Source organism: Staurois parvus, unplaced genomic scaffold (assembly GCF_062004578.1).
Source record: "Staurois parvus isolate SC_StPar_1 unplaced genomic scaffold, SC_StPar_1.0 ptg000827l, whole genome shotgun sequence".
NCBI lineage: Eukaryota > Metazoa > Chordata > Amphibia > Anura > Ranidae > Staurois > Staurois parvus.
The window spans coordinates 8,450,448-8,477,507 of record NW_028318623.1 but is presented as its reverse complement, the minus strand read 5'-3'; the positions used below and the strand labels follow the sequence as shown (position 1 = coordinate 8,477,507).

The window sequence follows — 27,060 nt, the reverse complement described above, 5'->3', positions numbered from 1 at the left end:
TTCATGAATTCAGGCCAAAATGTGTTCTGCTACATTTCTTTGGTAAACATAACCCACATCAGTATAGATTATTTAGTCTGTGTGAAAGTTATAGAGTCTACACACTATGGTATATATATTTGAAAACTGATCAGTCGTGATGTACTGACTGTCCCAAGGTATTTAGTAACGCACATGGTGAGTTTTTTGAAGTTTTTAATTTTTTGTCACGATTTTTTGTAAAATGATGAAATTAAACAAAACTTGTTTTTCTTTTTACAAAATTGTCATTTCTCACACACAGCATAGACATACTTATAATTATACCCCAAAACACATTCTGCTACACATCTTGATTATAGGGATAAAACTTGTGTAAGACTTTTCACAGATGCATAGAGAGTCCCAAAATCCAAGGAGTACCTTTAGGGCTTTTAACCATTTCAATACTGTGCAATTTTACACCTTCCTGCCCAGGCCATTTTTCATGTTTCAGCGCTCTCACACTTTGAATGACAATTGCGCGGTCATCCAACATTGTACCCAAACTAAAATTTTATCATTTTCTTCACACAACTAGAGCTTTCTTTTGGTGGTATTTAATCACCGCTGGGGTTTTTATTTTTTGCTAAATTAACAAAAAAAGTCCAAAAATTTGGAAAAAAACACATTTTTCTTTGTTTCTGTTATAAAAGTTTACAAATAAATAATTGCTCTTTATAAATTTAGGCCGAGATGTATTCTGCTACATGTCTTTGGTGAAAATAACCCAAATTAGGATGTATTTTTTAGTTTGTAGGAAAGTTATAGAGTTCACAAACTATGGTATAGATCTGAATATTGATCAATCCTGAAGTACTGACAGCCAATCTAATTTCTTGAGGTCCAAGAATGTCAGAATAGTACAGATTTCCCCAAATGACCCCTTTTTGCAGAGTAGACAGTCCGACGTACTTCATAAGAGGCATGGCGAGTTTTTTGAAGTTGTATTTTTTTTGTCATAATTTTTCGGAAAATGAAAAAATTAAAAAAATTAGTTTCACTATTTTTTTTTTTACATAATGTCACCAGTGCAGTACAGCATCATCATATAACTGGCATGGCGGTGAACATGGACACTGACTGGTGACAGTATGAAAAAAAAAAATATATATTTTTTTTATTTTTTTATTATTTTTAATTTTATATTACATTTTTTAATTTTTTTTAAGATTTTTTTTTCATATTTTACTATGACCAAAGTAGTACAATGTTACCATAGTAACATTGTACTACTTTGGGGAAGTGATCAGTATTTTTTTTTTTTTTTTTTACACAATTTGCTTATAGCAAAGAACTACTTTGCTATAAGCAAGCATTTACCTGAATGAAATCGATTCATTCAGTTTTTTTTTTTTTTTTGTGCTTAGCTGTGATTTGGTCACAGCTAATCACATGACATGCATGTGATTAGCTGTGACCATTCACAGCTAAGCACTAGTATACAATGGATGGCATGAATGAAGCCATCCATTGTATACAACTGTCATGTGACCTGCTGTGATTGGTCATAGCAGGTCACATGGTACCAGCAACGGGGGCCGGTACTCAGATCTGTCATCGGCTGTGTCCGAGGTACATGGCCGGTGACAGATCGCGCCGCTGCGCGGCTCTGCATTAGCGCAAACTGCGCATGTGCGGGAGCACGCCAAATGGTGTGCACCCGGAATGCCGAAGCACTTTTGAAGCCGCCAAACGGCCATTGGCCGGGCGGCTAATGGTTAAGGAGGATAAATTATGCATCTAATTTCCTGACTACCTATCAGATTTTTGGAGACCCTGGAGCAACAGAAAGGTGGAAACACACAAAAAATGACTACATTTTGGAAAGCAAACACTCCAGGGTATTTTTGTGAAAGGCATAGTAAGTCTTTTGCAATTGTCATATTTTTGCCACAAATTTTTGGAAAATGCAGGAAAGAAAATGGAAATGTACTATTTACACAAAGCTGTCAGTTAATAAGATATTTCTAACACACATATGCTACTCTTCCCGAGTATGGCAATACCACATGTGTGAGACTTTTTGACAGCCTAGCCACACAGAAGGCCCAAGATCCACAGAGCACCTTTAGGCATTCCAGGGGCATAAATTACACATCCAATTTGCTGACTACCTATCACATTTGTGGAGGCCCTGGAGCACTAGGACAGTGGAAACACCCACAAAATTACATTTTACAGCGTAAACACCCTAAGGTATTTTTAGGAGATATAGGGAGTCTTTTGAAGACTTCATTTTTTGCCACAATTTTTTGGAACATACGGAAAGAAAATTTTTTTTTTTTACAAAAAGTTGTAAATTTAATAAGATATTTATCACATACAGCATAGGCATATTCAACAACCCCGGAGAAATGAATAATTTGGCATATAGTCACACCACATCCCATAGGAGTTATGCAAAGTAAAAAACAAAACCAGGGAAAATTGAACTTTAAAGGTGTGATTCCTCAACAGATAAACAACCAATCGAAATAATAAGATACAATCCACAAAGCAAAAACTAAAATTTAACAATTCCCAAGACAAAAACCAAATGACAAAGTAAAAATATGTATAAAAACACACATGATAGGCTTAGGTTTTTTTTTACTAAAGCTGGAAAGTGCAAAATCAGGCACAATTTTGCATAATTAAGCTTTGGCAATAAAACCTGGAAGCTGATTGGTTTCTATGCAGAAGGGAGTCTGATTTTGCACTCTCCAGATTTAGTAAATAACCCCCATAGACTTTCTAATTCAATATCAATGGCTAAAGATCCACAAAAGAAAAAAAAAAAAAAAATAGGATAGGCATACTTAGAATTACAATGCAAAACACATACTACTCCTGATTATGGCAATACCACGTGTGAGATGTTTCCACTGTCTGGACTGATTATGTAACAGACAATGTGTATCACACAAATCAACCAATTGTATAAAAAACCAATGAGCTCAAATGGTCGCCTCAGTATGAGAGGTCAGGGAATACAGCTTATTGTAATGTCACCAATAGCAGTCCCAATTCCTATCAGTCAAGTAAGCCCAACGTACTGGTACGTGGTAGCCACCAGGAATGCCATTTTCAATGGCCAGGAAGTTCAGGAGGCAGGACAAAGAAAGAACAAAAGAGTTCCTGTGGTTCCAGAAGTGCAGTTATCTGTAGAGGATGACTGAGACTGGTGTCCCACAGCAACAGAGTTAACAGGACATGTAGATGGGTCAGTTCAGGCACAAGCAGACCCATAGTTAGTAAACAGACAAAGGATCGGTCCTGGCAGAAGGCAGAAATAGGGTGGTCAATAAACAGGCCAAAGAGAAGCAACACTGCACTGGTTTAGTGGTGATCAGGAACACTGTTGCGGTTGCACTGGTCAGGTGACAGTGGGACTTGTGTAGCGGTGATCAGGAACACTGTTGCGGTTGCACTGGTCAGGTGACAGTGGGACTTGTGTAGGGGTGATCAGAAACACTGTTGCGGTTGCACTGGTCAGGTGACAGTGGGACTTGTGTAGGGGTGATCAGGAACACTGTTGCGGTTGCACTGGTCAGGTGACAGTGGGACCTGTGTAGGGTTGATCAGAAACACTGTTGCTGTTGCACTGGTCAGGTGATAGTGGGACTTGTGTAGGTGTGATCAGGAACACTGTTGCTAGACCACGCTGGTCTGGTAACATTGGGGACTAGTATGGCAGCAATCAGGAATCAGGCTGCTGACCCCGGTCTGTTGACATTGGGGCTGCTGTGGAGATAATCAAGGACACCGTTGCTGGTTTACACTGGTGTGGTGACACTATGACTGGTGTGCTGGTGATCAGAAACACTGTTGCAGTTGCACTGGTCAGGTGACAGTGGGACTTGTGTAGGAGTGATCAGGAACACTGTTGCGGTTGCACTGGTTTTGTGACAGTGGCACTTGTGTAGGGGTGATCAGGAACACTGTTGCGGTTGCACTGGTCAGGTGACAGTGGGACTTGTGTAGGGGTGATCAGAAACACTGTTGCGGTTGCACTGGTCAGGTGACAGTGGGACTTGTGTAGCGGTGATCAGGAACACTGTTGCGGTTGCACTGGTCAGGTGACAGTGGGACTTGTGTAGGGGTGAACAGGAACACTGTTGCTAGACCACGCTGGTCTGGTAACATTGGGGACTAGTATGGCAGCAATCAGGAATCAGGCTGCTGACCCCGGTCTGTTGACATTGGGGCTGCTGTGGAGATAATCAAGGACACTGTTGCTGGATTACACTGGTGTGGTGACACTACGACTGATGTGCTGGTGATCAGGAACATTGTTGCTGGCATAGACTGGTCTGATTGGTCTGTTGACACTGGGGCTGGTTTAGCGTTAGTCAGGAAAACTGTTGCTTGCTGCATTGGTCTGGTGTGGTGACAATCAGGAACACTAGCTACACTGGTCTGGTGACACTGTGGCTGGTGTGGAGGTGAATGGAGAACTGTGACTGACTGCACAGTTATCATGCATTTGGTTGGGGAGGGGGGGTAAAACCTCATGGTTTAGCTATGGTTTTATGACTCCATAACCACTACCTCCTTTAGCTGTGGCGGCAATGGCTGGGGGTGTACACGCTTTGCTTCACAGCAGTTGCAGGAATTATCCCCCCTGTATGCCCACTGATCATGACCCATTCAAGTGAATGAAGTTGCTTGTGCGGGGTCAAAGAGGTTAAAGCAGGTGGTGAGAAGGTGATACAGTGCCTCCTCACTGCCTGTCAAATGCTCTCTGAGGAGCGATCTGAACATGGATGGCTCTTTACAGAGCATCACACATGTGAACAAGGCCTTATGGTGACCCTATGACTGCTGTGACAGTAATCAGGGATACTGTAACTGGTGTGGCGCTGATCAGGGACACTCTGAATATTGTGGCAGTGATCGGGGACATCGGGACTGGTGTGGCGCTGATCAGGGACACTCTGAATGGTGTGGCAGTGATCAGGGACACTGGGACTGGTATGGCAGTGATTAGAGACAATATGACTGGTGTGGCGGTGATCAGGGACATTGTAACTGGTGTGGCACTGATCAGGGACACTCTGAATGGTGTGGCAGTGATCAGGGTCACCGCGACTGGTATGGCAGTGATTAGAGACAATATGGCTGGTGTGGCGGTGATCAGGGATTCTGTGACTGGTGTGGCAGTGACTGGTGACAGTATGTGAAAAAAAAAATCTTTTTTTTAATTTACAATTTTCTTTAACATACTGACACCAGAGTAGCACAGTGTGACCATAGGGATACTGTACTGCACTGGGGAGATAATTGGGATTTTGTTTTGTTTTTTAATAAGCAATCATTATAACTGTGCTTGGCATACATTCATGATGCCAAGCATCATGAATGGATTGCTGTAATTGTCCCTGTACCATGTGATCACTGTGACCAATCACAGAGATCACAATAGCAACCAATGGCATCATGATTGAAAAGCTTTGTTTACTTCTGGACATGGGATCTCTGTGATTGGTCACACCAGGGCCAATTGCAGTGGCCCAGCACCAAAAATCTGTGATTCGCTGTGTCCACCACAGATTGCAGAGGGTACGCATGAGGCGGGCGACCTTCAAGCAGGGGCGGACTGACAACTCATGGGGCCCCTGGGCAATAGGGGATCATGGGGCCCCTGTGTCCTCACCCACACTCAAACCACACCCAAAAAAGCCTATGAAAGGTATCAAGGGGCATCTCATGGCGCCTCCTACTGACCCCGGGCCCTCGGGCAGTGCCCGAGTTCCCAAACGGTCAGTCCGCCCCTGCCTACAAGAACCTATAAGGCCACTGTAGATAGACGGCCGAGCAGGAGCTCTCTTGTTCCGGCAAGGGACACAGTGGCGAGATCTGTGACCTTTCTGTAGTTTACAAGAAACTCAGATTTGTATTTACATTCGTTCTGTAAATTTCAGATAGGATAAGGTTTGCCTACCATAATTCCATGGACAGACCAACTCCAGCTAAGACATTTTGTGTTATTTTGGCTTGAGCAGGGAATGCTTAGAGACTCTGTCAGCCTGGGATAGATAGTACCAGGGGCGGACTGACCATTTAGCCACTCGAGCACTGCTTGAGGGCCTGGGGTCAGTAGGGGGCCCCATGAGATGGCACTGGTACCTTTCATAGGCTTTTTTTGGGTGTGGTTTGAGTGTGGGCAAGGACACAGGGGCCCCATGATTTCCTATTGCCCGGGGGCCTCATGAGTTTTCAGTCCACCCCTGGTTAGTACTGGACCGGAAAGGTTGTCCTGTTGCTAATGCTACCCAAAAGTATTGTACCAGTGTTGGAGTAGATGATCTGGATACTGAGCAGGCAGCTTCGACACCCCAGCGGATCCTCACAATTCCCTTGGTTTGTGGTACAAAACAGTAAGAATTAAAGTGCCACACCACTGTCAATAGTCCAGATACAGTTGTTTTTCCAATGAGGGTCAGAAGGACAATGAAAGGAGTATCCTGCACATTTTGGGGTTCCAAAATTTCCCCTATATAGGGACTTGAAATAGCAAACAATATGTACAAAATGGATATTGGCAGAAACATGAATAGTATTTTATCCATTGTGTGATAATCCTAACAAATCTCATCAGCAGAAAGGTCGGCAGGCTTTTTTTGCTGTCTATTTGCCTCTTTGGGAGACTTCCTCATATATCCTGTCAGAAGTTTGAGGAGATGCCTACAAAGGGGAAATTGAAAAAGCAAAAACACATGTTTAGAAGAATTAAGATGGGTTAGATAATCTGACAATGGTTTTGTTGAATGGTAGAACCTTTCTTAGTGGCAACTGTACCCACAATTACTTATATATTCATCACAGGGATCAAGGGCCAGTAAGCGGAACTACAGTTTCAGTTGGTGCCCACGTGTTTTGAGGTCCCTAGATGTTCAATGGATGAAATAACATATGACCTGGGGCGGACTGACCATTTGGAAACTCAGGCACTGCCCGAGGGCCCGGGGTCAGTAGGGGGCCCCTTGGGATGCCCCTGGTACCTTTTTCATAGGCTTTTTTGAGTTTGGGCAAGGGCACAGGGGCCCCATGATCCCCTATTGCCCGGGGGCCCCATGAGTTGTCAGTCCGCCCCTGCATATGACAAAAATGATGCAGTCTGACCATGGACAGATTTGCCACTACAGCGTATACTGTAGGCCACAGGTGTCAAACACAAGGCCTGCGGGCTGAATCTGGCCCTACAGGCCTTTTCATGTGGCCCTTGCAAATCTCCTGCAGGTACCCCCTGGTCTCTGCCCCCACCTTGTCTCAGCAGTTGGCAACAGAAAGGAGACTAGAACTCCTCTGCCAAATCCTGCACCACTCAGTGCAGCTGCAGCACCCCCATATTTCTGGTCCCAGCATTCAGTAGACTCTGGTAACAGACTCCACTCCTCCTCTGGTCCTCCTTCAGACCCTGCACTTTCTGCTTTCCAGCTCTGCCCCCAAAGGGGGTGCACGATGATATTAGGGAGGGTGTGGGATTCTTGACTTCTGATGTAATGGGGGGGTGGGGTGCTCTGAACATCTTGTCTTACAGATATAACCAGAAGGCTGATATGGCCAACGATGAAATGGAGTTTGCTGTAGGCCATGGCAACCAGGGATGGGCCTCACCTAAAAATAATGGTGCCAGCAGGGCAAGATATGTACCCTTGCCCAGGTTTAAAGGGGAATGATGGTTGAGAGGTTTTAACAACTGGCAATAGAAGCCCCAGTTCTGTTTTTACTACCATTTTCCGATATGCAGAAGTTTCTCAAAATATTTTTTTTGAGGCAACCCTGTAGGTGCTGGTTCACACTAGTGCGATTTCTGATGCGACTTGAGTAGCACAGAGTCACATGACAGTGGAAATCATACTATATTCAATGGTGGCCATTCACATCAATGCAACTCAGCGCGGTGCAACTTTGTGCTACTTTGGTGCGAGTTACAGTGCAATTTGACCACATAGAATATGCAAAGTTGTACTATACAATTGCACAGAAATTTGTGTCAGAATCACATTGCAGCAGTGTGAACAAAGCCTTAGTCTCCATTCACAGTTCATGATTTGGAATCGTGTGCAGAATTGTTGGAAGTCCAAAAGCACGTGACATTTGCTGCACAATGCGCTTTGAGCGTTTGGGTTCTATTAGCCTTAATGGCACCCTATACGCGATGTGATTCTGCCACAATTGTTGCACAGCAAACCTTGTCTTTAAAAATCGCATGAAGCTTGTCATCCCAAAAAGAGCATGAGCTTTTTTTGGGGTGGCACATGTGCATATGGGCTACCCTTGGTGCAGCATGTGAAATCGCGTGCAAACAGCTCCAAAATTGCAAGCAGGAAAGCTTGGTCTCGCTACACGAAAGTGCGAATGCGGCCTTAGTGTTACTCAGTTCATCCAAACCCCTGTAGCTGTCAATTTTGAATGACCTAAAGGGTACTCAGAAAAAATATAAACTTCTGTGATATTGCTATTGATAGACGGCACCATAATTTTGTTTTATTTTTCCCATTGTTCCACTTTATTCCACATTGATCATCATCAGTTGTCTATATTATATTATATATATCATATTATCTTGTACAGTGGCATAACTAGAACCTTCAGGCCCCGATGCAAGAAACCATGAAGGGCCCACCTGACCCTCGGTCAGGGCCCTTCTCTCAGAGCCCAGTGGCCCAGTCGAAAGTGAGACCTTTGTGACCCTGGTAGTTTCACCACTGGTGTCAGTAGTTTTTTTATTTTTTTTTAATCATTTTTTAATTTTTTTCCTACAACTTTGCTTTTATTATTCTTTACCATATTTTTTTAGGAGCCCCGTTGTGAGGCTGTGGTGAGTAATCAGGGGTCTAAACAGACTCCTGACATCTCACCTTTGAGGCAGAGAAATGAGATTGAAGATACAGCCTCAACTGCATTGAATGAATGGACAGGAATAGCACAATAACACAGTTTACTAGATCTCAGTTATGAATGGACAGAGTCAGTGATTGGTACGGATCACTGACTCTCCATTCAAAAAAGGAAGGGGTTGGTAAATGACACATTCACTGGCCCTCTTCTCCTCTCTCCATCCTGAAATATTCCCTGGAGCAGCCGGCAGGAGAGGGGAGGAGGGATAAGGGGGGGGTGCCAGGAGAGAGCACAGGTGGGGCTGTAGAGCACGGGGGGGGGGGGGGGGGGGCAAAGGGTACAGGGTGGCTAGGTGGCCAGAGAACACTGGGGAAGAGGAAGAACACGGGGGGGGGCATCAGAAGAAAGCTGGATAGGAGGAGTCAGGATAGCTGCATATAATCTCTCCATGTTCCTCCTGCAGTCACTGAATCCTGGCTTCTCCACTCTACATGGAGAGATCGATCCTTCTATATGCAACCACCCCAGCCACTTATCCTATCCAGGCATACAGGGGGGCCAAGGGACCCCCTGCAGCATGGGGCTGGGTCGCAATTGCAACCCCTGTGACCCCTGTAGGTATGCCCCAGATCTTGTATAACCATCTACCTTTTATTTACATCCATCCTTGTCATGAGCAATCCTCATCTATCTATCTATCTATCTATCTATCTATCTATCTATCTATCTATCTATCTATCTACCTTTATCCTATAAGGCCTACTATTATCTATTATTTTTTATCTTCCATCATCATTTATCATGTGTTATAATCAGGGCCATGGATAAGGGGGTGCCACCAGTCCTCCTGAACGGGGCCCAGGCTAGCAGGGGGGGCCAGGGCAGCTGGGTGAATCAGATTTGTGGGCAGGGAGGGTGATCGACACGGCGGGGGGACAATTACTGGAGCCAATCCCCTGTATGGCTCTCTTCAGCAGTTGAAAGCTGGCTTCTTCTCCTCTCCCTCCTGCTGGCTTTCATCTTTTGCAGAGAGAGCCATACTTTACATGAGATTGATTCCAGTAATTCACCCCCCCTGCCACACCCATCACCCTCCCTGTGCACCATATGTTTCCCTTTGCTGCCCAGGCCCCCTGTCGGCTTCCCTCGTCTCCTTTCCACCGGAAACTGCAGTCACGCAAAAGGTTCCTTCAGGATGGAGACTAAGGGAAGGGTCCGGTAATTATGTCACATTTACAAGTCCCTTACGTTCCTGAATGATTGCAATGAGGAATTGGTACCAATCACTCACTGTGTTCATTCATAACTTAACCACCGTAAACTGTGTTTTTTTTTTTTTTTTCGAGGGGGCCCTGTCAGGTTGGCTGCATGGGGCCCTGTGGTTTCTAACAGCAGCCCTGGTTATAATCTACTATTGTCTACAAAACAGTTTCACTGTGAATTAACATTTTCCTTAGCTATTTTATTTAAAGTAGAGCTATAGGCAAAATCTTTTTTTTTTTCATTTCAGATAGCATATGGGATAGAGCCTTCTGTGTCCCATTGTGGAGATTTCCCTTCACTTCCTGTTCCATAGTCAAACAATTTTCTTTCACTTTCAATGATAATGGTAAAAAGGACAAATAGAGATGGTGAATTTCCCTAATGGGGGCACAGACAGCTATAAAAACTGACAGGGGTTCTAATCCTCCTCTACTCTATCCAAAACAAAAAAAAAAATTTCCCTATAGGCACAGTATACATCAAGATATACAGTATGCTTCCTAACACATCTGACCAGTGCATACTTACATCACGTTTCTTTACAAGAAAGAACACACCAAACCCGATCAGGACCACTCCACCTAGTATACCAATCACAATGCCTGCTATTGCTCCTCCACTCAGCCCACTAGTAACTGGGGATTCTATGGAAAGAGATGTATAAAAAACAATTATTAAAGGGTATGAATTTTGAGCATATTCAATATATATATTTTTAAATATATTCTGATTGTTTTTAACATTCAAAAAGTAATTTTAACAAATATTTTTACATATATTTGTAACAGAAACAATTGAGTACTGTCCGTGATACTTTTTTTTATTTGCACTAACATACAATTTTATGTATGTTAGTTACATATATTTGTAAATGCATTACAAAAATGTAGATTTGTATTTTTAAAGATACAGTATATTTGAAATGTGTTTTTAAAAATATTTTTCATATATTTTGGAATTAAAATGCATTTAAACATGCAATAGGGTGCACTGGGTGCTGTTGTGTGTCAGTGGGCGGTGAGTTTTTTTTCTTGTGGGTTGGTGGCCATTGCTAATCATGATTGATGGGGACCTACATCGCTGGATCAACGTGAATGATGATGGATGTACATCTGGGAACATTTAAAAAAAAAAAAAAAAGATCTGTCAAAAACTGACTTGTGTTTTTAATTATATTAGATATTTTTTTTGGTGAATGAATACTCATTCACATAGGAGGGCTTGCTAAATGGGGTTTCAGATTCACCCCCTGCACCCCAAAACCACTGGCCCAAGGGAAGAGGCCCTTGTCTTTATCAACATGAGGACAAGGTGCTTTGCTAGGGTGATCCCCCTGGCAAAATACCCCCTATGCTGTAGACAATGTAACTCTCCTCCAGGTCTGCTAATGAGATCCCACACACTTCACACTCAGGTGCTCATCATGCTGAAAAATGTATATGTAGCTCTACTCCCGTAGGAGCCGCAGGAATACAGTCCAAGTCTTCCCCCACAAACTTTTCCTTACAGTCAGGCACACAGGCTCATTCATACTTTTCTTCAATGACCTGTCTAGGGATGTTTTTATTGTTTTTTTATTTGGAGAACTTAGATGGGGTTGAGGAAATTAGGTGGGGTACTCCAAAAACAAGAACTGTACAACTCAAAGACTTAGGTATTCTTCAGAACAAGCTATATTAACCTCCCTAGTGGTCTGATTATTTCAGATTTTTGGTGCTGAAAACAGTACCATTATTTTGCATGGAAATATGTAGTTTTTTTATTGTAGGCTGTAATTTTTAGGAATAACTCACTGAAATCTGTCTGAACAAGAGTCTAGTAAACATCCCGGGTATGATAAAACTTGAAACACAAAATCATAAATTATAATTTAATAAATAATCATAAAAAATAATAATATAATAATAATAAATTTAATTCAATAATATAATCAAACCAAAAACTCTGAAATTTGAAATAGAGCGCCAAGTTTGCACATCACTGAGCAAAGTCGCAAAATCGTTTTCAGTGTCTGATGACGAATTTCCCCCACGAATCATTATCACTCAATTCTGCAAGTGGTTCTGATTTACTGTCGCTGTTCTCTAGGCGGTCTAAAACCGCTTTTGACCTAAAGGGATGCTTTTTGGACGCCATGGACGTTTCTCAGTTTCCAGGCAGAAAGAGCAGTAAAAATGCAGGCAGGGCGCAGGACAAAGCACTCGGGACAAAATGTATGTGAAATGGTTTGATACAGTAATGTTTTACTATGTGATTTTAGTGATTTTTGTAAATGTCACTTTTTGTCATTTTCAAATTTCCCGCCGTTCCATCCCCCGTACGTCCCGATGCTCTCAGGGGATGGAACCCAGATGACAGATGCCGGCATCCGCCGGATTACATTGCCGGGGACACTGCAGGAGGGACATCGTGGGAGCGCAGGACAAGGTAAGTGACCGAGGGATCGCAGAGCAGCACCGCATGGTAAGCCCGAGTGTAGCTCGGGGTTCCCGCTTGTGGTACTGAGCCTTTACCCCGAGCTACACTCGGGAATACCTCCAGGGAGGTTAAACGGGGGTTTCAGATTCACCCCCTGCACCCCACAACCGCTGGCCCAAGGGAAGAGGCCCTTGTCCTTATCAACATGAGAACAAGGTGCTTTGCTAGGGTGATCCCCCCTGGCAAAATACCCCCCATCCTGTAGATAATGTAACTCTCCTCCAGGTCTGCTAATGAGATCCCACACACTTCACACTCAGGTGCTCATCATGCTGAAAAATGTATATGTAGCTCTACTCCCGTAGGAGCCGCAGGAATACAGTCCAAGTCTTCCCCCACAAGCTTTTCCCTACAGTCAGGCCCACAAGCCCATTCATACTTTTCTTTAATGACCTGTCTAGGGATGTTGTTTTTATTGTTTTTATATTTGGAGGACTTAGGGTTGAGGAAATTAGGTGGGGTACTCCAAAAACTAGAACTATGTACAACTCGAGGACTTAGGTATTCTTCAGAACAAGCTATATTAAACGCTGTGCTTGTAGCAAACAGTAGACTTTAGCTTTAAGGTAGTAATAGTAGTAGTTAACTGTAAATGTCTTTCTTAGAGCCACAAGAGCAGAGTCCCTTTAAGTAGAACATTATATGGACAACGCTCTTCAGGACACCAGCTGGTTTCCCCTTTAACTAGAACCATAGTTGACTCCCTATCACCAGAGGGGTGGCAAAGCACAAAGGTTCCTAAGATCTCTTAGAAGTGTCTCTACTTACACAAAGCCTAAGGACAGCTGTTGCCTTCTTCCACCTTCCAAGCGACACCTTACTCCGGTGATGCCAAACTAGATCTTCAACAGACAACCTCCCTCAGTCAGCTCTCTTTAGTTCCAGGGTCCCAGCATCCAAGCCCTCAGGTCGCCCTGTGGTCTCATGACAGCAAACAACAGCACTGCTTGGAAGGGCAGCATGCCCCCTCCAGGCTGGACTAATCCTCTCCAGGAAAAGACCCCGACCTCACTGTGATCACCAAATATACTGTATACAGTCTCCCATCATGCCATCAGAGCCTGCCTCTCTGGGATAGGCCAGGTCTGTTACAATATTCATGATGCAATCTACATAGCTCTACACCTATTATCCAGAAACTTCTCAAGCTCTCTGAATGCAGAGGGAGCTATCAGACTGGCAACAGCTGACCACACTGAGCAGACCTGACTAGCAGAATGCAGCTTCACTGATTACAGTGTGCAAAGTATGCTTTGAACTAACTACCTGACTACAGTGTGGTAACAAAATTTACATATCCAAACACACTGTGGGTGACCTTTACCATTCCCCCACAGTGTTTGGTTGCTATATTATGTTGTTTTATGCACATGACTAAAGATGGGCCTATTTTGGAGTGCAGCCATCTGGATTTCTTCTTGTATACAAAGTACCCCCCCATGTTGAGGACATGTGGCCTGGCATGGCTCGGGAGGAAGGTGGGGGGGTACATCCATTCAGTTTGTATTTAGTTTGGAGTGAGCTGGCACTACATAGTTGTTGGTAGAACAAAAGGTGAATTTACAGCCAGATTGGTAGCATGTTTGGTCAGCTTTTGTGAAAGGGCTGCCTATCTGTGGATGGATTTTTTTGTTCTTAAAGATCTGTAGCGCTACCCTCGGAGGAGCCACTTGTATTTTTTCCCAGGTTTCCCAATTTCTTCGCCCCACAGCCAGGCACAAAATATTTTCCACAGCCAGGTACACATACACCTTCGCTCGTTGTCTGCAATGTTCAGTCTTGGGGATGTTTGCTTTTGGGATTTTATTGTAGAACTGAGGATAGGGATTGGGAAATCAGTAGGATACTCCAAAATTAGAACTATTCACAGTGAAGACATCTAGCTGATCTCTTAGTTGAGCATTTTTGAAGTCCTGGCTAAAAGCAGATAGAAGACATCTCTTTAAATGGTTATATCAAGTAGTTTAGGAGTGAGCAAAGTCTCTTTAGCTGTAGTTGTAGTTGCAGGGCTGAGCTCCTCAGGTACAGTGATGTTACGGCAGACTATGGCAGTCCAAAAGTAATAGAACTGAGCAAAGTCCTTTGTAGTAGCAATGGTTGGACAAGCTCTTCAGAACACCAATGTTCCCTGTTTTTTTAGATTTACGCTGAGTATTAAGCACCAGAGGGGTAGCAAAACACACAGAGTCCCCAAGATCTCTGTGTCTGTACACACAACTCCAAGGACAGAATGGCAGACTACTTCTAATCTTCCAAGTGACTCTCTCCAGTTATACCAAACAGATTTTTGGCAGACAGCTCCCCTCAGTCAGCTTACTGTAGAACCAGGGTCACTCCTCCTAACTTCAGGCCCTCAGGTCATCCACCCGGAGCCCTCATGGCACCAAGTGCCAGGTGAGGCAAGCCTGCCCCCAACCTGGCTTGGTGCAATCCTCTCCAGGAAAAGATGCTGAATCCATGTGCTCACAGAACATAAATACCACTCTCAGCATGCAATGGGGCCACCCATCCTGCAATTGGCCAGGACTGTATCCATATTCATGCTGCTCATTGGACTAGTTCCTTCCTAGGTTCTGGAAGGCTCTCATATCTTCCTGAAGGCAGGCAGAACTCAAGGCAAACTCAGCAGCATCAGAGCATCATGAGCAGACCTAACTAATCAATTATAGCACTCTGTTAAGCAGAAAACTACACTGAATTTACCTTCTACAGTCAGTCACAAATATCTTGTCTTACCTTGTGATTTGACTTTGAGATTGAACTTGAAGGTTGTGCCTCCAATGATATTCCTGGATCTGCATTCATATGTTCCATTCTCATTCAGGGCCACATTGGAGATGAAAAGTGAGGACTCAGAGCTACTGGATTCTATTTTATATTTTCCAGCATTTTTTATATCAACTGGGTCTGGATTAAGACGGAACCAGCTGAACATAGGTTGGAGAAGGTTTTTAGGTTTTAGCTTCACTGTCAGCCATGCATTTCCTCCTTCCATCACTGAAGTTACTACATTGTTGTCGTGACTTAAAGACAATGGACGTTCTGATGGGAAGACATTAAAAGAGATGTTTTAATTAAGTAGTGGTACCATACAAGGATGGGCATAAAGGACAAGGAAGAAATTAATCTGAAATACACTATAAAATGAAAGGAGCAGATCATTCATCCAGCCTGTATGAGAAAAAACAATAACATTGGCATGAGACAGGAAAGTAGATGGGAAAACAAAGATATGATGACTACATATGATAAAGAAATCCCCTGCAGTCTCTGTTCATCTCTTAAAAAATGCAGACTTAAATTCTCCTCCACAATTCAGCTTCCTTTATAAATCTGTGGATTTATATAGCCTTACCCAGGTGATAAAGCTCCTATGGAGCAAAGTCCTGGCATTGTGGGCATCCAGGAGGCAAAAATCTATGATAGGCTGAAATATGCAACAGCTCAATGCTGTCCTGAGCAGTATTCATGCCTACGGCCCAATGCATTCAGGGATGTATGACGTAAGAATGAATGGGCATCATGGCCCATAGTCCTTAGGAGTCAGCAAAATCTTAGACAGGCTGGAACGCATGGAGGCTGTATGCTGTTCCAAGCTGTACTCATGACAAAATTCCATAAATGTATTGAGGTTCAAATGCATAAAGTGCAATGATGTCTATCCGTTTAAGAAAGGAGTCCCAGTATGGCCTTCAAAGATGGATGGGTAGGTTTGCTGATTGCACTTTACTAATTGCACTTTACGCAGTTGAGATTTGATGACATCTTTTAATTTTTTAAGGTGTGTTGGCTAACTCTTGAATGTGCTAAAATAAGATATCACAGTTAGCCATACACCCGTTCATGGGACAACTAAAGTATGGGGAGGAACTAATCAACTGCTATGAGATTTTATTTTTTTCCCTGATGAAGCCACGTGGTTGGTGGCGTAACATGTGGGGCGGAACTTAGTGAAGTAATTCCCGATCACACTCATGGACCGGAAGTCTCTATATATATATGATACTGATCTGTTGATACCCTGCATAATGTGAGTGTTACTCTGAACATGTTTTTAATCAAATAAACGTTATTTCACTATGGGAGCTGTTTTTTTCTTCCTACATGCAGAGTTTTAATTGTTAAAAGATGTGTTTAGTGTCATCCATGGTACTGCATTTATCAGCTCTTTGCTGTCATCTGGAGCAGGGGCGGACTGACAACTCATGGGCCCCCAGGCAATAGGGGATCATGGGGCCCCTGTGTCTTTGCCCAAACTCAAAAAAGCCTATAAAAAAGGTACCAGGGGCATCTTATGGGGCCCCCTACTGACCCCGGGCCCTCGGGCATTGCCTGAGTTTCCAAATGGTCAGTCCGCCCCTGATCTGGAGCCTCTTTGATGGAATTACTATGCTTGGTTGACCTTAATTAATTTATAGGTCCATTGTATGAGGTGAGCTCCCATCCTTATCCATAGATGGAGGGTCACTTTGTTATGGTGGAGCACTGTCGTCCTTGGAAGTTTTTTTGGAGCACGATAATTTTGGAGCACGTTTCTTATATCAAGCACATTTATTCAAGCACAATGTTGGATTTGAACTGTCACAATACAAGGACTTTTATATTTATATATTTATTTATTAATTTTTTACATGCCAGTTTTTTATGAGTTAGCGCAACACTATTGTCCTTATTTATATGAGATTTTATTGCCATCTACTCCTAGATCAGTGGTTCTCAACCTGTGGGTCGCGACCCCTTTGGGGGTCGAACAACCCTTTCACAGGGGTCGCCTAAGACCATCAGAAAACACATATTTCCGATGTGTAAAGAGCAGCTACTGTGTAGAAAGCAGCTGCTGTGTTGAAAGCGGCTACTCTGTTAAAAGCAGCTACTGTGTTGAAAGCAGCAGTATTGGAGGTAAAACGACACTTCATGAATTATAATTACTGGATAAATAATTTTATGGTTGGGGGTCACCACAACATGAGGAACTGTATTAAAGGGTCACGGCATTAGGAAGGTTGAGTACCACTGTCCTAGATTGTAGGGCCCTCCTAACCCTCTTGTATTGAACTGTATTGTTGCTGTAATGTCTCCCATTATATTGTAAAGTGCTGAGCAAACTGTTGGCACTATATAAATCCTGTATAATAATAATATAATAATCTACAACCCTATGAGGCAGATTTCCTCGCCAACACTTGTAGGCAGCTGATTGTAGCTGCTACAACCAGCTGCTGATCAGCATTTGTGCCAATATACATAACAGTCTCTATATTAAACAATAAATTCACTAACAAGTCTACATACACTGTTCCATATCTTATGCCATAATGAAGGGGACAAAGCTTGACTCCAGAAACACATTGGATTTTTGTGTATTATCCTTCATCTGATTTCACCATATCCTTGTCGCTTTAGCCATCAAGATGCAGGGTCCAGTACGCCAGCATATCCTTCTTAAAATACTCATTCCATGATTGAGGAGTAGGAGATGCACTAAAAGGGTCCCTGACTATCTAAATCAGTTGTGGTACATATCCTCATTGTGGATAGTATTTACAAGGGTTTGGAAGTTGCAGTGCAGCACATCCTTGTGGTAAAGTATATAAAAACTCATTTCAATTACCAGTGGCAGGCTAGATAAATGCCAATTATTTTTGCCTACCCCATGTAAGCTTTGGGGCCATTATGGACATTTTTAGAGATATTGGGTGTTGAGCTATAGGCCAATGGTTCCCAACCTCAGTTCCCTCAACCTCAGTTCTCCCAACAACCTATGTTTTGGGAATTTACAAAATGATAGCTGTCATAAATAACAAACCATTGACACTAATTTAAAGTACCTGTACAAGGTGAACACAATCCTGAAAACATGGCCTCTTGAGAGTACTTGAAGTATGAGGTTGGGAACCACCACTATAGCCATTAGAGTTCAGTTCATATATGCGAACAGGCGCAATATTAAAAACCATGGGACCCTGTATAATAATAATATAATAATCTACAACCCTATGAGGCAGATTTCCTCGCCAACACTTGTAGGCAGCTGATTGTACCTACAGTGGGTGGGGGTGCACACAATGCGGCTCTTAGAGGTTGAAACAGGTGGTGGGGAGACAAGATAACGCTACCTCATCACCTGTCAAATGCCCTCTAAAAATCGATCCACCACAGATTGCTCCACAAATGTAAAGGTGCCCTAACGACGCTTTCACATTCAGGGAGTGACACAAATGGATCGCTAAGCAATGGTTTTACCGCCCATTGGAATTCTAACATTACAGCCTTAGAAGTCTGTACACATACTGCATCCACAGATACTAGTGGCAGCGGCAATTTTAACTCAGACTGCACAGTTTGGCAGGTGGCACCGCCTGTCAGACTTTCCTATTGAGATCAATAGAGCCATACAGCATGCATGAGCCCAAAGCTTGGCTCATAGTGGTGACACGATCCTGTAGTATAAAACTGCCAAATGACAATTAAAAAAAGAAAGGAAAAATACAAACAAAAAAATGTCAGGAGGTATCAGTATCACCCCCTGAACACCTGTCACCCTCTGCTATACCTCCTTTCACTATGGAACTTTAATTGTTGGGAACTGCGGATCAAGGATTGTTCTGCCTGCACCCAAAAACATTAAATAGTCTTGCTTCTGCCCTTGGGCCCCTGCTGAACAAATGGGGCCAGAGGAAGCTTTTTGTGCCCTTCTCTGCCCCTTGCCACCTTGCTGAATTGGCCCATACAGTTGGGCTGTCTCTGCCACCCTATTGGTGGCTCTGAGGCCAACTGTCTTATGCTTTCTACTCCAGTTGATGGGCAACTTTTTGTATCACCATAACCACACAAGATACTCCACAGCTGAGGGTAGTGATGTTGAAAGAGAGACAGTTTACTCATTCTGTGTTTGTGCATTAAGAACTAAAGACTAGAAGAGCGGGATAAACTGTTGCCATGTTCTGCCAGCAGTCTGGTTCTAAGTGTATGGACCCAGAGTGAGAGAATGTATATCTACACAGTGCAAAAGGCACAGTCAGTGCAGGGACAGGAATGAGGATTAGACTAATAAATACACCCACACAGGTTGAACTGGATGGACTGGTGTTTTTATTGAACCCTACCCACTATGTAACTATGAGGTTGATTTACTAAAGGCAAATAGACTGTGCACTCTGCAAGTGTAGTTGCTCCAGAGCTTAGTAAATGAGGTACAGCTTCCCTTTGCCAAGAATACCCAATCACATGCAAGGAAAATAAGAAAAACAGCATTTTTATTTGCACATGATTGGATGATGGAAGTCAGCAGAGCTTCTGCTAATTGGGGGGCTACATTTTTCCCAGAAGAGCTGGCGTGTAGGCGGAGGGATATAAATGTGGAAGCCTGGAGGGGAGAGAGCTGGAGGGTGGAAGCAGAGAGATATAGTTGTGCACACTGCTTGAGAACTGGACCAGGCCATAGAATTAGAGAGAAGAGAAGCAAGGAGGAGCCGCTGACCACTAATCTTGCCATCCTGTTCAGCAGGACAGCCTGCCAGCCGTTGACCCAGAGCGCAGTAACCAGATAGAACATTGCACGTGAGGCCAGAGAAACTGTGGGGGCCCACATCCGCATGACAGAGAGAGACAACCAGGACCTACTGGAAGCCACTGATCAGGTGAGAGAGTCCCATACACCAGTGGTTGAATCAGACTGTGTCACTGATCCGTCAAGAGACTGATGCCACTCTGGAGGGAGTAGAAAGTCCAGGATCCATCCTTTTTGTACAGAATTTAGGAAGTTTGTCCTCATATACCTCTAGACTCTATCCAAGCTGTTTACCCCTAAATAAAACAACAAAAACAAGCCCATGGACTGGTTACCGACTCTGAATGGAAGTTGGAAAATGCAGTAAAATGACCCAAAAACCAGCAGCATTATCAAAAATTCCATTATCTCACCATAGACTAGCTTACACTCCGATGTCTTTCCCACTTGATTTCCTTGACAGATGAAGTCTGGATACTGGACGTCATAATCCGGATGCACAGTCCTCTCTACTATGTCCTGTCCATTAGTGATTGTGCCATTAAATGACAGTTCAATGTAAGCCGAAGGCTGCCCTCCTTCCCAGGAGCAGCTGAATAACACACTCCCACGGGAAGTTTCTGATTTACAAGAAATACCTGAATTACTGGGGGGTTCTGTAAAAAAAAATAAAATTAGAAAAGATAAAGAATTCTGACTTATGCCATGCTGTTTCAAATAGTACAAATGCCCATTAATGCCATATTTTGCTACATACAATGGAGGCTGCTGAGTACCTCCACTTTTGTTGATAAAAAAAATTCCCTCTGAGTGATCAATGTGCATTTCAGGGATTTTAACAAACTTTGTTTTTCTAATCACCTGGTGCGCTCTTCTGTTCTGTAGATAAGAATAATTACTGTCCAAAATGGAAATATCAGTATGTAATAGTACCTATATACAGTATACACAGAATATAACTGGATACTAATATTTATAGGTAACGTTGATCCAGGGAATATCTGATTGCCTCTCGGGGGATCAGGAAGGAATTTTTTCCCTGCAGGAGCAAATTGGATCATGCTTTGATGTTTTTTTTGCCTTCCTCTGGATCAACTGTGGGTGTAGGATTATAACTTTTTTTTTTTTATGGTTGAACAAGATGGACTTTTGTCTTTTTTCAGCTAGACTAACTATGTAACTATATATATATATATATATATATATATATATTGTGAGAACTCGCTTCAAAAATGGTAGAGCCTCTTCAAAGCACACAACAACTCGCTTCTTCTTAAGGGCCTTTTTGCCCAATTTTATTTGAAAGAAAAAGTTCCATAAATCCTCCCACGCAGGGGTATCCACATCAAACAAATGCAAATGATATTCAGCCTTCTGGCTGGTACACTGATTTCCGTCTGTCTCCTGCAGACTCTATCCAAAAATGGCTTTCCCACACACAGCTAGCCAATAGCACACAGCTTGTCTGGCTTCCACCTCTACTAGGTGAAGCCCACCTGACTCCAAGGCAGAGACCTCCTGTCTGTCGGGGAGGAGCCCTCCTGACTCCTCTCTGCCGTGGTGGAGCCCAGAACCCTGGTCCTGACTCTACAAAAGAGCCATGCACACCTGTGCAATCAGTGTAATGGCCATTCCCAAAACCTGGTCTCAGGATTGGAGATTTCATCCCTCCCAGATCTCTTTGAAATCTCCAGGCTCCAGATCCCAAAATGGACCTTACAAACAAAGGAGGAAAGTGAAAAGCCACTTTCCTGTGCATCAAACACTTACCCTGGAGCCCCTCAACCTGCCTTGTTGAGAATCCTGAGAGATCGCCACACTGTCACAATATATATATATATATATATATATATATACAGTCAGGTCCATAAATATTGGGACATCGACACAATTCTAACATTTTTGGCTCTATACACCACCACAATGGATTTGAAATGAAACTAACAAGATGTGCTTTAACTGCAGACTGTCAGCTTTAATTTGAGGGTATTTACATCCAAATCAGGTGAACGGTGTAGGAATTACAACAGTTTGCATATGTGCCTCCCACGTCTTAAGGGACCAAAAGTAATGGGACAATTGTCTTCTCAGCTGTTCCATGGCCAGGTGTGTGTTATTACCTCAGTATCCCAATTACAATGAGCAGATAAAAGGTCCAGAGTTCATTTCAAGTGTGCTATTTGCATTTGGAATCTGTTGCTGTCAACTCTCAAGATGAGATCCAAAGAGCTGTCACTATCAGTGAAGCAAGCCATCATTAGGCTGAAAAAACAAAACAAACCCATCAGAGAGATAGCAAAAACATTAGGCGTGGCCAAAACAACTGTTTGGAAAATTCTTAAAAAGAAGGAACGCACAGGTGAGCTCAGCACCGCCAAAATCCCCGGAAGACGACGAAAAACAACTGTGGTGGATGACTGAAGTATTCTTTCCCTGGTGAAGAAAACACCCTTCACAACTGTTGGCCAGATCAAGAACACTCTCCAGGAGGTAGGTGTATGTGTGTCAAAGTCAACAATCAAGAAAAGACTTCACCAGAGTGAATACAGAGGGTTCACCACAAGATGGAAACAACTGGTGAGCCTCAAAAACAGGAAGGCCAGATTAGAGTTTGCCAAACAACATCTAAAAAAGCCTTCACAGTTCTGGAACAACATCCTATGGACAGATGAGACCAAGATCTACTTGTACCAGAGTGATGGGAAGAGAAGAGTATGGAGAAGGAAAGGAACTGCTCATGATCCTAAGCATACCACCTCATCAGTGAAGCATGGTGGTGGTAGTGTCATGGCATGGGCATGTATGGCTGCTAATGGAACTGGTTCTCTTGTATTTATTGATGATGTGACTGCTGACAAAAGCAGCCGGATGAATTCTGAAGTGTTTCGGGCAATATTATCTGCTCATATTCAGCCAAATGCTTCACAACTCATTGGACGCCGCTTCACAGTGCAGATGGACAATGACCCAAAGCAGACTGCAAAAGCAACCAAAGAGTTTTTTAAGGGAAAGAAGTGGAATGTTATGCAATGGCCAAGTCCATCACCTGACCTGAATCCGATTGAGCATGCATTTCACTTGCTGAAGACAAAACTGAAGGCGAAATGCCCCAAGAACAAGCAGGAACTGAAGACAGTTGCAGTAGAGGCCTGGCAGAGCATCACCAGGGATGAAACCCAGCGTCTGGTGATGTCTATGTGTTCCAGACTTCAGGCTGTAATTCACTGCAAAGGATTTGCAACCAAGTATTAAAAAGTGAAAGTTTGATTTATGATTATTATTCTGTCCCATTACTTTTGGTCCCCTAAGAAGTGGGAGGCACATATGCAAACTGTTGTAATTCCTACACCGTTCACCTGATTTGGATGTAAATACCCTCAAATTAAAGCTGACAGTCTGCAGTTAAAGCACATCTTGTTCTTTTCATTTCAAATCCATTGTGGTGGTGTAAAGAGCCAAAAATGTTAGAATTGTGTTGATGTCCCAATATTTATGGACCTGACTGTATATATATATATATATAGTTTTTTAACTTTGTTATGGACTGGACCATAAAAGAAGGAAATAAAAAAGAACAAAAACATTATTTATTCCTTTTTAAAGCAGAACTTCACTCTCTCAATCAACATTGAGTATTTGTAATCTCTGTTTTGCTAGCATTAGTAAGTAGATAGGAAAGTATATTATATTTACATGTTTTACATTTTTATTTTATATGTATTCAGTTACTTCCTGGTTTCTGGCCTAGGCCAAAATGATGGCATACATCCCAGGAGTCTTCAGGAAGGGGAGGAGGAGCTTTTCCAGCTAAGCACACCCTCCTGTTTGCATGCCTGAGCTAAGGGCAGATTGGGAAGTAAATGTTAAACAAATCATCTGGCCTTACTTAAGATAGCCATGGCCAAAAATGCTAGGGGGATGTTTTTCTAAGTGATTTATCAGCAAAATAAAGCATGGAGACATGGATAGATGGGTGAGTTTGCTTTGAATTTTAAAAATGAATGACATAGTGTTTTTGGTTTGTGGTGCTCAGATGCCGTGTAGTTTTGCTTTAACGATCAGCACCCTCTCACTTACTGGCCACGTTTATCTTCAGGGCATTACTGGTCTTGTGCAGCTTTGAATTATCAGCAAAACACGTATAGGATCCCATATCATTTCTGAAGACAGGACTGATGGTCAGAGTAGAGTTTGATCCTGAAGTGTCCATGAAAAGATGATACCGATCACTCCCAGGTAATAAAGATCCATTCACATGCCAGGTAAATGAGGCATCGGTTAGTTGGGTTGAACAGTACAGAGACACCGCTTCACCTTCCCAGACCCATCCTTCCCTATTACTGGTCAGTTTTGCTGCCGAGGCCGGAGCTACAAATCAAAAAGCAGATTTCAGTAGGTTAAGACCGTTAATGTTTAGGCTTCATGTACACTGGGTGCTTTGGCCATCTCTCCTAGACGCCTTTCCTCCTGGCAGCGGTATTTTGTAAACGCATATAACGCATTTAGGAGCGCTTAGGTTTAATTTCATTGGCCAAAATAATCATTTATTCTGGCCATTGAAATGAATTAATGCTGAAGCGCTAAATATGCCTAGTGTTATCATGCGTTTATTCACGTCAAGCATTTTTTTCTGCCAAAACACAGTTGGATGTGTTAGGAGTGGAGGTTTTTTTCTGCCTCTAAATACCTGTGTGCATAGAAATGTATGCTAAAATGCAGGGGCATTTATAGGCAGAAAAAAAATCGCCAAACTCCTTAATCATCCATCAACTCTTGTTTGCAATTTCTAACCATCTCCAGTAGCATGCCCACAGTCTCCAACCAGCTCCAGTAGCATGCCCACAGTCTCTGATCATCTCCAGTAGCATGCCCACAGTCTCTAAATATCTCCTGTAGCATGCCCACAGTCTCTGAACATCTCCTGTAGCATGCCCACAGTCTCTAAACATCTATTGTAGAATGCCCACAGTCTCTGAACATCTCCTGTAGAATGCCCACAGTCTCTGACCATCTCCTGCAGCATGCCCACAGTCTCTAAACATCTCCTGTAGCATTCCAACAGTGTCTGAACATCTCCTGTAGAATGCCCACAGTCTTTAAACATCTCCACTTGCATACCCACAGTCTCCTAATATCTCCTGTAGCATGCCCACAGTCTCTGAACATCTCCTGTAGCATGCCCACAGTCTCTGAACATCTCCCGTAGTATGCTCACAGTCTCTGACCATCTTAAGTAGTATGCCAACAGTCGCTAATCATCTCTTGTAGAATGCCCACAGTCTCTAATCATCTCCTGTAGAATACCCACAGTTTCTGAACATCTCTTGTAACATGCCTACAGCATCTCACCATCTCCTGTAGCATGCCTACAGTCTCTGACCAACTCCAGTAGCATGCCCACAGTCTCTAACCATCTTCTGCAGCATGCCCACAGGCTCTGAACAAATCCTGTAGCCCAGGTCAGGCCAACCCAAAGGCGGCAAATGCCTTTTGTGCTGTGGTGGAGAACGGGAGTCTGAAAATACAGGTCATCCCTGCCTACTATTTATCTATTTATTTATTGATCGGCTCTCCCAGTGTAATCGGTGGAGCTTTGCTTCCACGTGACATATGTGATAGAAAATAAATAAATATATATATATATATATATATATACAGTATATATACTTATACATACACACACAAATGTATACTAAAAAAATCCAAATCACAATATTCTCAAGTGCCAAACAAAAGCATATATACAGAATCCAAACTACATTAGTTAAATAGTAGTAACAAGTAGTAGTAAATAGCTCATCAATTCATAAATAGTGTAGCTCATAAAGTGTTAATCTTGGTGTACATCTCATAAAGTGGTAAATATAGAGAAATATATTAGAAATGGCCATAATCTCTGCACTGGTGAAACAGCATCAGTGACACTGGAAGGAGGGAAAAGAGTATGAAAACTCAGACATAACACAGTGACTATGAACATGCAAATGTGCCAGGGTGAAAAGAAGGAGTGCTTTAGCTGCGGGTGCAAGGGGGAACATTGCCATGTTACATCCCTAATGCATTGTGTGCTGTGCGGCGTTTTCTAATGTGACAATGAACCTTAAATGGCCTCATTGGTCGGCTTGTAAGCAAGTTTAGTTAAGTCAGCCCTAATTTTTCAGTGGGCAGGAGTATTTAAGGCACGCTAAAGTGGCCACATAATGTGTTATTTTTTACAATGTGTTTAAAAGGCTTTTACACTTTATTTTTACTGGAAGATCCTGTGAATAACAAACTTCCTATCTGTAGATGGCTATGCTTGCTCCTCCATTGTATCTATAGTGGAAGTTATGGCTGTGACCTAGGGGGGACTTCAAATGCGATTTTTGGATGTACTTATCTACTCACCTAATGTAACAAACAAAAGGACGCAGATGCAGAAAACTGGGTTGAGTTCCATGTCAAGTTTTTCTCTGACCTTCTGTATGTGACGATTTCCTGGGACTTTGACTACATATGGGCGTTTTAACTCTGTTTACTTATTAACCTGCTCAGTGGAGGATTTTTTTTTTTCATGTACATGGGATGTATACTTAATGTGGTTCTAAAGCCTCAAGTTTTTTTTTTTTTTACTTTAATGCATTGCATGCATTAAGGTAAAAAACCTTCTGGGTGTAGCTCCCCCCCCCAGCCCCCTTATACTTACCTGAGCCTGATCTCAGTCCAGCAGTGTGCATGAGAGCAGGGGCTCATCCAGGTCTCTCTCATCCAGGAGCATAGCTGAAACGCCTAAACACTGTATTGGTGTCACTGGGGATGTCAGTGACACCAAGTCAGTCCCCCCCCCGTGTCAGAATGCCTGCCGCAGTCCCGCTATAAGTCGCTGATCGCCACCATTATTAGTAAAAAAAAAAAATTACGGTACCTATACCGCCATTTGTAAACGTTATAACTTTCACGTAAACCAATTAATTTACATGTAT

The 27,060-nt window shown here is 42.9% G+C and overlaps 1 protein-coding gene across 1 annotated transcript; it reads right to left on the bottom strand.

Moving 5' to 3' along the window:
• Positions 1-6,409: 6,409 nt before the first annotated feature.
• Positions 6,410-26,543, bottom strand: LOC149443913 (V-set and immunoglobulin domain-containing protein 10-like). Its single transcript, XM_089655145.1, has 6 exons — positions 26,486-26,543; positions 24,176-24,466; positions 20,512-20,754; positions 15,325-15,630; positions 10,639-10,754; positions 6,410-6,687 (listed from the first exon to the last, which is right to left on the bottom strand). The coding sequence occupies exons 1-6, from the start codon at positions 26,535-26,537 to the stop codon at positions 6,631-6,633; spliced, it is 1,065 nt and encodes a 354-aa protein (XP_089511271.1). The 5' UTR covers positions 26,538-26,543; the 3' UTR covers positions 6,410-6,630.
• Between the last annotated feature and the right edge of the window lie 517 nt (positions 26,544-27,060).

Coding starts and splice junctions, on each gene's coding strand:
- LOC149443913 (XM_089655145.1), bottom strand. CDS start 26,537: ATGGAACTCAACCCAGTTTTCTGCATCTGCGTCCTTTTGTTTGTTACA. Junction 10,755..15,324: donor TCTCAAAGTCAAATCACAAG/GTAAGACAAGAT, acceptor CTCTTTCCATAG/AATCCCCAGTTACTAGTGGG. Junction 6,688..10,638: donor TTCTTGTAAAGAAACGTGAT/GTAAGTATGCAC, acceptor TCCCCTTTGTAG/GCATCTCCTCAAACTTCTGA.